Source organism: Cajanus cajan, chromosome 8 (assembly GCF_000230855.2).
Source record: "Cajanus cajan strain Asha chromosome 8, NIPB_CcT2T_4, whole genome shotgun sequence".
Lineage (NCBI taxonomy): Eukaryota > Viridiplantae > Streptophyta > Magnoliopsida > Fabales > Fabaceae > Cajanus > Cajanus cajan.
The window spans coordinates 1,198,803-1,213,766 of NC_138524.1; the positions used below are offsets into that span (position 1 = coordinate 1,198,803).

At 31.9% G+C, this 14,964-nt stretch overlaps 1 protein-coding gene across 3 annotated transcripts; it reads right to left on the minus strand.

The window, feature by feature from the left end:
• Positions 1–1,054: 1,054 nt before the first annotated feature.
• LOC109798516 (alpha-farnesene synthase) lies at positions 1,055–6,509 on the minus strand. Of its 3 annotated transcripts, none has more exons than XM_083062073.1 (7): positions 6,349–6,509; positions 3,008–3,281; positions 2,532–2,907; positions 2,235–2,453; positions 1,945–2,086; positions 1,559–1,816; positions 1,055–1,469 (listed from the first exon to the last, which is right to left on the minus strand). In XM_083062073.1, exons 1-7 carry the CDS (start codon positions 6,478–6,480, stop codon positions 1,182–1,184), a joined length of 1,689 nt encoding a protein of 562 aa, XP_082918199.1. In that variant the 5' UTR covers positions 6,481–6,509; the 3' UTR covers positions 1,055–1,181. The 3 variants fall into 3 exon arrangements, with proteins under 3 accessions (XP_082918199.1, XP_029127248.1, XP_020214424.1); XM_029271415.2 differs by lacking the exon at positions 6,349–6,509 and adding an exon at positions 4,337–5,887 and having other exon boundaries at positions 2,403–2,453; XM_020358835.3 differs by lacking the exon at positions 6,349–6,509 and adding an exon at positions 4,337–4,843.
• Between the last annotated feature and the right edge of the window lie 8,455 nt (positions 6,510–14,964).

Here is a 14,964-nt window from a genome sequence, read left to right on the forward strand (position 1 = left end):
AATATTTTGTTCTATCTTAACCGTAGGATCTCCTTTACAGGCACATTGTTAGGTGACTTAATCTCAATTCCTTCGTTTGGAAGTTTAGTACTTTAGTTTCTATTCCTTCGTTTGCAGCAAGTACAAGTACATTCCACAAAATAATTTATCTAAGCTAGTTGACATGCCACTGACTACTAAAGAGCCCTATAATTGTATTGCTTTTACGGATTGACCCGGTCAAATTCCTTGTAATTCAATTATAAAATTCGCAGGGGAAAATATAATCCTATAATAGAGAATGAGGGATTTTTTTATTTTTAATTTTATTTTTATCTTTTTCTTTGAGGAATGGCTGTAAAAATAAATACCCTGTTTGCCAGGAATAGTAACTCTTACTTTAATATTTCATTTTTCTATTACCAGTTTTCTAGCATTGAAATTTTGTCATGAATGTAATAATATAAATAAAACTGCTTCTGGAATATGAAAACGAAACTTAATATTGTGTGTGTATAATGTATTCTTTAATGAATGTAATAATAAAAGTAAAAATGTTTTTAGAATATGAAATTTTCATATTTTACATTAAATTTTAACGATATAATTATTAAATTAAAAAAATTTAATATAAAGATTATGTTTTTTTTTTTAAAATTAAAAACTATTTAATATTTTATTTTATGAATTCAAATATATATAAGTACATTACACCACAAAGGTACCGACATAAGTAAATAAAGCATGCTTTATTATATTGAATTCATTATGCACTTGTTTTTAGAATTCAAAATATATTTTACAACTACAATGAATAAGTATGACATGTTTTGTATACAGAATTTCAATTTATATTTAAATTATTATTTTTTATTTATAGGAATTGAAATCCGTATAAGAGGAGTTGAATTAATTGAATTATATTTCTTGATATATTTAAATTATTTTAGATTAAAGTTGAATTTTAATTTTTTGAACAAACATATATTTTCATCGTGGATTAATCTGACCTGAGCAATACATGCATAACCACGCTAGTTCGTAAACAGTTGTTAGACTTAATTTTCAATGATAGTAAATAAATTGGAATAGGAATGGGATTCTTTTATTCTACGCATAACGCATTTAGTATGCAAACTCACATGGAAGAAAGAGAAACATCTAAGATATATCTGAATACGATGACATAAAGTCATGAACTTCTAAAGTGGCTCCACAACTAGTGATAAGATATATTTTTTTATATCACGGTCCTGGATACCAAACCCATCACCATTTTGATAAAGGGTATGGGCCACACGAGCTATATTTAGGGCTTGAGTTACAAATGGCTCCACTGAAGCAACTTGGCTCAAACAAAACCCATTTATCTTTCTCCATGCTTTGTTTATCATGTCTTGGATATGCTTTCTTGCTTTCTCCTCCGAAGCTTCCATTTCATTCATATAGCAAAGGATTGACGAAGCAGCATCACCCCTTTCTCTTTCAGCCTGTTTCATATATTAACATTCAATATTTTATATATGCAAAATGAAAGGAAATATTAATAATATACAAAATATGAGGCACCAAAAATTACCACGCTGGTCCCTAAATCATTGCACAGTCTAATAACAAGAGATACATTGTAGATCAAATCTTCACAAGTGTGTAGAAAATCGCCTATCTCATGATTCGCATTGGTTGCTTGATGCATTGTAGCAAAATATGAATGCAAGAAAATTACTGGCCCTGAAGATGAAATCCAAGCATTGCTTAAATATTCTTGCAACGATGGAATGTAACCCTTGTTGTACCACTTTGCTTCCACGTACAATGTGTTGCAAAAGTCTATCCACTGTAAAAATTATCACGACGGAATGTTATCATAATTAACATTTGTTTCATGCCTTTCTATAGTTTTTACATTGATTTGTGTTTGAAGAAACAAAGAGAAGTGGTTATAGCAATATTTAGTAATGTTACCGCTTTCTTTAGGTAAGGTAACACCAAATGAAAGTTATTTTCCCCGCCAATTTCATAAGCAATTTCATCTGTGACATCTTTAAGTGCATGGACGCAAATTCTCATGTACTCTGGAAGTTCATCAACCTCTTTATCGTCCCATCTATGCATATAGCACGTGAAATTAATTCTTCTAATAAACCACGCCCCAACAACATTACAACATATAGTTACATATAAATCTGCAATAGCTTGTTGGAACCTCTACTTATTAACAATCTTATTCTATCTTTGAAATAAATTAAACAAACCTCTCAAACGCCATTGTGAATGGCTCTAACTCTTCAAATGAAGCGTGTATATCATAAACATCATCAATGACTAGTACGAAAATAATAACTTTAGTGAGCCATTTCCTAAGGGATTTGTACTTGGGCTCAAAAGCAACTCCTACTGCAGACATGAAGCTTTCAACCAACCTATTTCTTGCAAAACTCAACTCTTTTTCTATGCCAAGATTCTCCCACCACCTAAATGACAAATTACAAGTATTAATCAACACATATAATTTTTTGTTTCAATTTTTTTCATTGGATCAAAATATATACCTGGATAATTCCTTGACCTCCGATTGAAGTGTGGCCTGAATCATGTTGAAATTTAATTTAGCCAATGCAAGTAAAAGAGGGTTCATATTTTTCTCGTTTTTGTATTGCTCCACGTGCCATTTGACATCAAACCATGGAACTCTCCAATGGGATGGAAGCTCTAAGGCATGGACCATTTTGGTTAGTTGGTTGATGTTGATGGAAGCATCCTTAAGAGAATTTATGGCACAAGTTTTGGCCTCATCCAAAATAGTTTCTCCTTCTAAGCCCAAATGTGAGGCCTCAAGAAGCTCCACAACATCTTTAGCATCGCCACCAGCATTTGAGTTTTTCCTCATCACTTTACCCTTTTCATCTAAAAAGCTGCTTACTGTATCTGAGTTTGAAAAAAAAATAACCAAAAGTTAGTTAATTAACATGAGAAAATTCAAATATATATGACATAATGAATCTCTGAGAGACAATTATTTAGTTACCGGGCAAAACTGGATATCCATGTTGTCGTAGTAGCCTGAAGCATAGTGCAGATACATGCAAATTTTGTTCTACATTAGGATTAATGTTGCCATTTTGGACATAGACAAGAATAGATTCAAGAAACTCATTGATTTCCTTTTGAAAATAGTTGGTAAGACCTAGCTTTTGGATCCAATCAACCAACTCTAATTTTTTCAACAGGCAAGTCTCTTGAACAAAAAGACCCTTTACTTCCATCACCAGCTGGTTTAACTGAATCACAAATTCTTCCTTCTGCGTAGATACCATGCAACAAAGTATAAATAAATTAAACCAAAGAAAACTACTTGTCTTTATTTTATTAATTATCATTGTTTTGAGATATCTTAATTAGGGTTGGAACGCACTTATCTTTCCTCCAAATGAAACGTACATATTGCATAAATTCTTGAATCGTTAAACTCAGTTTCTTTTAGCACTTGAATCATCACTCGCGAGTTATTAGGAATCTAATAATCAACTTCACGTGAATTTGAATAACTTAAAAAAAGTACTTTTGATTACCATAATATATTGTAATTGTATTTTATAAGTTACTTTTTACGCGAGAAAGTATTTAAATTGTCTTATATTATTAAAAAAAATATATCATTTTTTTAGGTGCATCTTTAATTAAATTGTTTAAGAAGTTTAAACAAAGTAAGCGTTAATGTCAACAAATTAATGCATGATTCTATTATTCATGCAAATGCAATCCACCATACTGGGAGATGCATGATAACTTAATTTTGGCTTCTTGTAATATATAGTTATTTTTCTTTCTATTCTTTTAAAAATATTTGTTAATTAATTAGTCTTTTCCGTATTTTTTCATTTTAATCGCTGAAGTCAAGAATTTCTATTAAGTAACAAATTAGAATATAAGGCTAATGTTAATCTAAATCAAAAATGAAATGAAACTCTTCTTACACAAGAATGCATCATATTAAAGTTTATAATTTTATGCAAAGTAAACCAATGAGGTAGGAGATTAAAATTAAAAAAATTAATAAAGACAAAAAAATATTTTAAAAAATTAAAATAATCATATATTATAAGAATAACAAAAGAAAAAATAACTTATGTACCAACCATATAAAAAAAACTTATATTACCGTCAAATCAGAAATCACCGCGTATAATAAATATATTTTTACATATCATAATTTATGATTGATTAATTATATAAAACAATCTTTCAAATCTTAAATTCAATCTTTATAGTAAGATCACTGCAAAAAAAAAAAAAAAAAGTAAAAAAGTAAAAAAGAAACAACACAATAATATGGATAGGTGTATAAATATCTCACATTGTATTTACTGGTAAGTGACTGCAAAAAATGGTATTTCCAAATGTTTGGTTTGTAGTTCGCAGATCTTCGTATGGTCTCTACAACTGAAATGACATTTTGAGACGATAGATTCACTTGTGATTGAGTCATTGTTTTTCTGATTCTGCATTATTGTGTCCCGAACTCAACCCCTTTATATAGGCCACATCTCACATATGTACCACAATTTAGTCACCGCATAAATGAAAATGATGTCCCAACATTTTTAGCACTATTGGAGTTGGGCAAATGGGCAATGACTCCAGGATTCGCCATAATTGAGCCATCATATTTATTTTAAATATGATATATGTAATTCCTCCTATTTGCCTTTCCAGTGTTTTAAAAATTGGGCTAAACATCAAATCAATCATATTAATTAATGAATCAGTGAGTTAGAAGTCAAACTAGTGAGTTATTATTAAATCGCATGACCTGATTTTTATAAACTTAATAACATTGTAATACAATAATATAATATAATGTATTATCATGCATTTTCAATTAAAAGATCTCTTATAACATAAATGAGTAATTTAAGTGATTATACCCTACCAATCCAACTTAATAATGCGATCTTTTTTTACTTATTAGATCAAGAATAAATTTGGATATTAAATAATAATGTAACATGATTTCCTCAAATTTTGTCACTTAAATTACGAAAGTCTAGTATATATGTCATAAGTAGAATAGTTTGGATGTAAATCTATCACAACCTTAACATGTATAGCTAAGCCTATGTGGAATTAGATTGTCGAATACTCCCCATTTATTATGCATTTTTCCAATAATTAACTAAGAATTTTACTCTTTGACTTAATACCTTACTCAATTTAGCTGCCGTTAAACAAATATGATTCGATCTGACCTCATACAATATCAATTACGATGAGATATATCAACTTTTAAAACAACATATCTCCTATATCTTAAGGACACAACGTGGACGGCAAGGTACTGTAGTTTAAAGAGAAAGACTAACAACTGTGGAACCCATATTTTATCTTCTCTTGTTTTATTCTATTTTTCCAAATGAAAAAACAAAATAAAAATTCTGGCATTTTCCTCTGTACTTTTGGATTCGAAAAAGAAACGAAAAACGTCAATAACATTAGTTTGTTGTGAAAGTGCTGCCAAAATTTTAACAACCCAAAAATAAAATGTTTTAAATCCCTGCTCCTGCCTCCCGAGATCCAAAAGTACTTTTAATTACCATAATATATTGTAATTGTATTTTATAAGTTACTTTTTACGCGAGAAAGTATTTAAATTGTCTTATATTATTAAAAAAAATTAATTATCATTTTTTTAAGTGCATTTTTAATTAAATTGTTTAAGAAGTTTAAACAAGTAAGCGTTAATGTCAACAAATTAATGCATGATTCTATTATTCATGCAAATGAAATCCACCATACTGGGAGATGCATAGATAACTTTTGGCTTCTTGTAATATATAGTTATTTTTCTTTCTATTCTTTTAAAAATATTTGTTAATTAATTAGTCTTTTCCGTGCTTTTTCATTTTAATCGCTGAAGTCAAAAATTTCTATTAAGTAACAAATTAGAATATAAGGCTAATGTTATCTAAATAAAAAATGAAATGAAACTCTTCTTACACAAGAATGCATCATATTAAAGTTTATAATTTTATGCAAAGTAAAACAATGAGGTAGGAGATTAAAATTAAAAAATTAATATAGACAAAAAAATATTTTAAAAAATTAAAATAATCATATATTATAAGAATAACAAAAGAGAAAATAACTTATGTACCAATCGTATAAAAAAAAAACTTATATTACCATCAAATCAGAGATCACCGCGTATAATAAATATATTTTTACATATCATAACTTATGATTGATTAATTATATAAAACAATCTTTCAAATCTTAAATTCAATCTTTATAGTAAGATCATTGCAAAAAAAATAAAATAAGTAAAAAAGAAACAACACAATAATATGGATAGGTGTATAAACATCTCACAATGTATTTACTGGTAAGTGATTGCAAAAAATGGTACTTCCAAATGTTTGGTTTGTAGCTCGCAGATCTACGTATGGTCTCTGCAACTGAAACGACATTTTGAGACGATAGATTCACGGGTGATTGAGTCATTGTTTTTCTGTTTCTGCATTATTGTGTCCCGAACTCAACCCCTTTTATAGGCCACATCTCACTTACGTACCACAATTAATTGGGTCACCACAAAAATGAAAATGAGATGTCCCAACATTTTTAGCACTATTGGAGTTGGGCAAATGGGCAATGACTCCGGGAGCCGGCACAATTGAGCCATCATATTTATTTTAAATATGATATATGTAATTTCTCCTATTTGTGGTGTTTTTGTTAGAATAGTGGATTAAGCCTAACTCAACCCTACAAAACCGGCTTGTAAGGTAAGGGTTGTTTTCCACTTATATACTATTCAATTGCCTAATCTCTAGTCGATGTGGGACTTGGGTTTTTCCCAATACACCCCCTCACGTCCAGCACTATTGAGCTTGATACGTGAATAAATGGTAGGTGGCCCTTTTTAATGATCTAGGATTGGCGGGACTTGGGTTTTTCCCAATACACCCCCTCATGCTTGTGTGGCATGCATCAATGGTGGGTGACCCATTTTTAAAGTAGATCTAAATGGTTCTGATACCATGTTAGAATAGTGGATTAAGCCTAACTCAACCCTACAAAACCGGCTTGTAAGGTGAGGGTTGTTTTCCACTTATATACTATTCAATTGCCTAATCTCTAGTCGATGTGGGACTTGGGTTTTTTCCAATACACCCCCTCACGTCCAGCACTATTGGGCTTGGTACGTGGATAAATGGTGGGTGACCCTTTTTAATGATCTAGGATAGGCGGGACTTGGGTTTTTTCCCAATACACCCTCTCATGCCTATGGCACATGCATCAATGGTGGGTGGCCCATTTTTAAAGTGGATCTAAATGGCTCTGATACCATGTTAGAATAGTGGATTAAGCCTAACTCAACCCTACAAAACCGGCTTGTAAGGTAAGGGTTTCTTTCCACTTATATACTATTCAATTGCCTAATCTCTAGTCGATGTGAGACTTGGGTTTTTCCCAATACACCCCCTCACGTCCAGCACTATTGAGCTTGGTACGTGAATAAATGGTGGGTGGCCCTTTTTAATGATCTAGGATTGGCGGGACTTGGGTTTTTCCCAATACACACCCTCGTGCCTGTGAGGCATGCATCAATGGTGGGTGGCCCATTTTTAAAGTGGATCTAAATGGCTCTGATACCATGTTAGAATAGTGGATTAAGCCTAACTCAACCCTATAAAACCGGCTTGTAAGGTGAGGGTTGCTTTCCACTTATATACTATTCAATTGCCTAATCTCTAGTCGATGTGGGACTTGGGTTTTTCCCAATACACCCCCTCACGTCCAGCACTATTGGGCTTGGTACGTGGATAAATGGTGGGTGGCCCTTTTTAATGATCTAGGATTGGCGGGACTTGGGTTTTTCCCAATACACCCCCTCATGCCTGTGAGGCATGCATCAATGGTGGGTGACCCATTTTTAAAGTGGATCTAAATGGCTCTGATACCATGTTAGAATAGTGGATTAAGCCTAACTCAACCCTACAAAACCGGCTTGTAAGGTAAGGGTTGCTTTCCACTTATATATTATTCAATTGCCTATTCTCTAGGGATTGGCGGGACTTGAAATACACCCCCTCATGCCCATGGTGCATGTATCAATGAATGGTAGGTGACCCTTTTTTAATGACGGGACTTGAATACACCCCCTCATGCCCATGATGCATGTATCAATCAATGGTGGGAAAGCAACCCTTACCTTACAAGCCGGTTTTGTAGGGTTGAGTTAGGCTTAATCCACTATTCTAACAGTTTTAAAAATTGGGCTAAACATCAAATCAATCATGTTAATTAATGAATCGGTGAGTCACTATTAAATTGCATGGCGTGAACTTTATAAACTTAACAACACTTTAATACAACGATATAATGTATCATCGTGCATTTCGATTAAAAAATTTCTTACGACATAAATAAACAGTTTAAGTGATTGTACTTTATCGAACTAATTTAATAATGCGATTTTTTTTTGCTTATTAAATCAACAACAAATTTGAATATTAAATCACAACGCAATATGATTTATTAAATTTTGTTATTTAAATTATGAAAGTCTAGTATGTGTTAGAAGTAGAATAGTTTGAATGTAAATCTATCACGACCTTAGCATGTATAATTAAGCCTATATGGAATTAGTCTGTTGAATACTCTCCATTTACCATACACTTTTTCAATAATTAATTAAGGATTTTACTCCTTGACTTAATACCTTACTCAATTTTGATCCCTATTAAACCAATATGGTTCGATCTGACCCCATATAATATCAACTAAGAACTTAAAAGAGACTCAACACTTCATTTCAAGAGACAATTATACTTTATAAGGACTTTTCAACAACTAAACTCTCAAAGTACCCACAACACGTATTCACATGACGAGATATATCAACTTTTAAAACAACATATCTCCTTTGATCTTAAGGAAACGACACAACACAACTACGTGTATCAAACATCTTATCAACATATTTCAATACTACAACATACTTCTTGCATTTCATAACACAATACTACACAACAATTTATTTCTCATGCATAATATAACACAAATCAATGCCACAACATACTTATCATTCATGTTCAACACAACACATAACATCATATTCATTCAGCAAATCACGCATGGCATGGTCAACTTATATCCAACATCCATGCCCAAAGTCACTCACATTGTGTCTGACGCTAGTGAGGCAAAGAACCTCTAACTCACTTACACCTAGTGCCAATTCTCTTGTGCCTAGCAAAAATGAGACAACAGTTTCTGTGTAAACCACACTTGATGCTACTAAACTTGCATTTGGGGTCATTTAGGTAGAAAGTCTCCACCTTATTTACATCTGATGCTACTTAATCTATGCAAGACATCGTCACAGCAAAGAGACACTGACTTGATCACACACGAAACCATTCATCTTGTGTTCGGTGTGATCAAGTCAGAGAACTCCTTAGGTAATCACACCCAACAACCCTAAATTCACAATCGATATAACCAAGTCAAAGAACTCCTAATTAACTCACATCCAATGCTACTCAACACGCACTTGGCGTTAGCAAGACATTTGAAGGGATAACTTTAATGCGATTAAGGTTTTGAGAGAAACTAGTTTCTGACTCAATCATAAAATAAAAATTATGATTCAGTCTAATTAAATTTCCTTCTTATGAATATGAAAGTTATTGTATACAAGGAAATGATTTAGTTCCATATCTAAAGATCTTGATTCTCAAACAAGCAATCAAAAAGATTTTGAAGCATTTGTAGGTTTAGGTATTATACCTCTAGTGATCGTAGTCTCAAGTACTTATTGACAACTTTTAATATGATCAGATTTATAATTTAGCATCTCTTGTAAAATATAACACCAAAGCCCTCCAAGGCCCAAACCTCCATTTCAGCTACAGTTTCTCCATTTTGTTTGGCCCTTCCTCTAAGTGGTTGTTGCATAACAAGTGCATAATGTCCACTAGAACATATATGTATGTTATCATCAACTTGGTTAATTAATTTCAAGATATAAGGTTTTTCCATTATAGCAAGTTATTTAACGAATTGCGTATTCTTCCATTAAATGTTTTGCTTTTCTAGGATCCTAAAATTTCAAGATATAGTAAATCAAATATTATCTCTACATAATTGGTAAGGAATCAAATATTTTATCTTTATCTATCTTTCAAAGCCATGTGTTTTAATTAAGGTAATTAATACTATTTTAAATTAATGAAAAAGTTACCAAATATATATATATATATATATATATATATATATATATATATACTTATATTTCTTTTGTTTATTTTTTTTCTTTGTCCGAAATTTTCACATGTTTCATTCATCATTTTGTTTTAATTCTTAGTATTCTTCTTTTTTTTTTTGTGTTTAATTCTTATGAAAATATTTATTACTAGTTTATTTATAGAGAAAGACTAACAACTGTGGAACCCATATTTTATCTTCTCTTGTTTTATTCTATTTTTCCAAATGAAAAAACAAAATAAAAATTCTGGAATTTTCCTCTGTACTTTTGTATTCGAAAAAGAAACGAAAAACGTCAATAACATTAGTTTGTTGTGAAAGTGCTGCCAAAATTTTAACAACCCAAAAATAAAATGTTTTAAATCCCTGCTCCTGCCTCCCGAGATCCAATACTTTTTTTCTCTATATATTTTACTAATCTACTATTAAGGATAAATATTTATTCCTATATTAATAAATAAATTTTTTTATCTTATAAATTATGTTATAAGTAAAATTGATTTAGAAAATTAAATATACACATTATATTTTAAATTTATAATAAATAATTTAAATATTTAATTTGTTATAATTGAAATGAATAATATGAAATTTTAGTATACAAGTCAACATATAAGAATGAAAGTTTGAAAAAGACGTAACATATGTTTTTTTGGTTAATTGCAGAAATAGTGTATGAAATACATTTCTTAACAAAAGAAAAACGCGTGTATTTAGAATTTCTAATTGAAAATTTGAGAAAATTAAGTGTTAATCCTTTAAAGATATGTATGGATAAACTTTTTCTATAAAAGTATTTGTAAAAAAATATAAAGGGTAATAATATTTTTTTATACATATTTTTGAATAAATTTACTCAAAGTCTTTATAAGTCAGGTAATAATATTTTAATGACGAAAAACACCATTAACTATAGGCAAGGCAATCTAACCCGCTTCCGTGGGTATCCGTCCGAACCTGCCCAAATTTGGACGGGAAAAACTCGTATTTATCGGGTTCGGGTTCGGTTCGGGTTTTTCCCGATTGATAAAATCGGAGGCGGGGCGGGAACGGGGATGTTAATACCCACCCCGCCTCTGCCCCCATACCCGCCCCGCCCCCGTCCCGCTTAATAATTTAATTAAAAAATTATTTATATATATATATAAACTAAAATTAGAAATATTTATATTTAAAAATTTATATCATTTTACTTTTCTTTTATTTTTTTAAAATTGTTCATATTTATTTAAAAGAAAAAAAAAATAGAAACGGGGCGAGGGCGGGGTGGGGAAACTCCCACCGCCGGGACAGGGATGGGAACCCAAATTTTATCCCCGGCGGGTATCAGAGGCGAGGGTGATTTAAATTTGTGAGGGCGGGGGTAGGGAACGTAAAACCCACCCCGCCCCGTTGCTAGGGATGGCAACGGGGCGGGGCGGGTACGGGTTTCATGATACCCGTCCCCGTCCCCGCGAGCCAAACTCATCCTCGTCCCCGTACCCGTACCCGTCAGGTATGTGATTTTCATCCCCATCTCCGTCCCCGTCGGGTATCGGGTATACACGTACCCATACCCGTACCCGTGAAATTTTTTTTATTTTTAAATATAATATTTTTAAATTGTTTTTTAATTATATTATAATTATAATTAGGTTATTTCTTTATCTCATATTATAATAAATAATCACACATAAAAAATATATTAAAATTCTTTAATATAATTAAATTGAAAGTGGTTATTAAATTAAAAATGGGTACGGGTACGAGTACGGGTACGAGTACGGGTACGAGTACGGGTACGGGGCAGGTAGGTACATACCCGTACCCGTACCCGATTTAATATATCGGGTTTTACCCATACCCGTACTCATACCTGGTCAAATCAAGTATTTCCCATCAAAATCGGGACGAGTTCGAGTATTACCCACGGATACGGGTATATTTGTCATCCCTACTCGTTGCCATGCCTAATTAACTATTAGCTATGCTTTTATCATATTTACATTGATTAGTTAGATGCATGTTAAATTTTATAATAGGGTAAATATACGTGATTGATGGAACATAATTTGGTTAAACCTAGATCAATCTAGAGATTTTGACCAGAAAGAGTGAGAATTTGAATTTGTATAGTGATTGGATTGAGTGATTGTAACATCATTATGTTATGTACTCATCAACAACAATGAACTAAACTTGTTAATTACGCAGGTGTGGGAAAATAACAAATTAATACTTTTTTATATCTTTAATTTAATATGAGCATATTAATAGATTATCTATTTATTTTTCACAGAAGTGATTACATTTATTGAATCTCTGATATCGCAATTATGCTCGTTAGCTGTAAAAAATTATTCATTGATTTTTGAGTAATGTTATTTAATATACTCTGTAACTTTTTTTTTTAGAACAAATATATTCTTTTTTATATATAGAAATGAATGCAGTAATAGACCAACGCAAACAAAATAAATTTGATTCCCTCTTTGTGAAAATAAAATTGGGACCACAATTTTATGAGACAATAAGTAATTAAGAATATTTGTACCTCTTGATACCTTTTTTTTTATATATATAATTTTTGTATTATTTTATTTTTAAAATTTAAATAGTAAGAAATAATATTAAAAATTAATGAAATTCAAGATCTTGAAATTTAAAGATTAAATACGATAATAGCTGATCCAATAAATATTAATAATTTTAATATTTTTGAATAAATATAGAAAGTAGTTAATTAAGAAAAACGATCCCAGACAAGAAAAAGACTATTACCAAAAAAAAAAAAAGAGAAGAAAAAGACGGGTGCAGCATTTGATCTTCCCTTCTCAACGGTGAGTCGCGTCCTGTTGTTTTTGATTTTCTGTTGCCCAATTTTGTTATGCCATGTGAGTGTGACCCATCATCAATCTTGTCTAGTTCCATGTCATTCATTAGGGTATTTTTTTTTCTCATTTTTTTATTTTAAATTTTTTTTATAGTTTATAATACATTTTTTAATTTTTATATTTATTTTTTAAAATTTTTTAAGTCTTATAATTTAATATATACTTTTTAATTTTTATATTTATAGATTTTTAGTTATTTTATTTTTTATTATTAATTTTTTTCTAATATTATTTTTTTAGTATTGATATGAAAGAAATATTTATTTTATTTTATTTATTTGATGTCGAATTTATTTTGTTGAAATTTTGATATTTTATGTCTTTTTTATATTTTTATTTATGACATTTATTGTTAAGATATTTTTTTTTATTAAATTAACATATATCACGTTAATATAAAAGAATTAGTATTAAAAAAAACTAAAATGATTAAAAAAATTCAAGTTTAAGAATGAAAGAAAAAGATTATCTTAAACTAAAAATTAAAAATGATTAAAAAATATAAATATAAAATTTAAAAAATTATTTTAAATATAAAAATAAAAAATAAGGTATGTAAAATTATATAAAAAATATATATTTTTTAACCTATTAATTACAACATTGTAATTCATGGCTATTAGTACATTCAAATGATGTTTACTACTGTTCCATAAAAGAAAATTAAGAATGCTGACAGCTGCATCAACTCCACGTTTTTCTTTTATCCTCAAAATTCCACGCTTTTTATGTGATTTGTTTCTTCTTAAACTTTGAAAATTTAAAAATCATGAATCGTTATATTAATATGTTCCTGTGTTAGGAAACACACTTCAATTATCCTTGTTGTAACGGGTCGGATCTTAGGTCTCGGTCTTCTCGTTTCTATCCGGGTAGTCCGATGTGGGGGGGGTGTGCCTGCAAAGACACTCCAACGCTCAAGTAAGTGCTCGGCGTAATAAATGCGGTAGTTGAAAGTTAGTTACGTACCTCGTTGGGACTCTATTTATAGGACTTCTTATTGGGCCGTGATTAGGGACTGGGCCCCGGGAAATTAGGGGGCTAATCCAATGTATTACGTTAATTAAGCTCTTTGGGATCATCTTGGGGCCGGCACATGGTTTTGGCCGAGCATACCGACGTACTCCGTTCGATTCTCGGGTGATCGGTATGTTAGGGTATTCGGCCAAGTGTTTGAGGGTATCCGGTCCAAGTGTTCGAGGGGTCGAGTGTTCGGCCCGAGTATTCGGAGGGTCGGGTGTTCGACCCGAGTATTCGAGGGGTCGGGTGTTCGGCCATATTGGCCCCCATACGGTATACAACCCCCGTAGCGTCGAGGATGTGAAAGACGAAGACGGTAAGAACCGTGTGACATTCTGGTCATCGCCGGAGAGGCAGGGGTGGTTTTGATAAGTCTCGGCATGGCATAGCTTGGGTCAGGGCCTCGGGTGATTGAGACGTAGGCCGAGACCTCTGACCATGTGAGGGAGAGCTAGACCGATCCCTCTGACGCGTGAAGTGAATATCGTGATTCCATGCTGATAAACGTAGGCCGAGACCTCTGACATCACGTAAGAGAGATCTTAGGCCGAACCCTCTGACGCGTGGAGCGATTATCGTGATCTCATGCGGAGATAACTGTAGGCCGAGACCTCTGACCACGTGAGAGAGATCTTAGGCCAAACCTTCTGACGCGTGGGGCGATCATCGTGATCTCATGCCAAGATAACTGTAGGCCGAGACCTCTGACATCACGTGAGAAAGATCTTAGGCCGAACCCTCTAACGCGTGGAGTGATTATTGTGATCTCATGCGGAGATAACTGTAGGCCGAGACCTCTGACATCACGTGAGAGAGATCT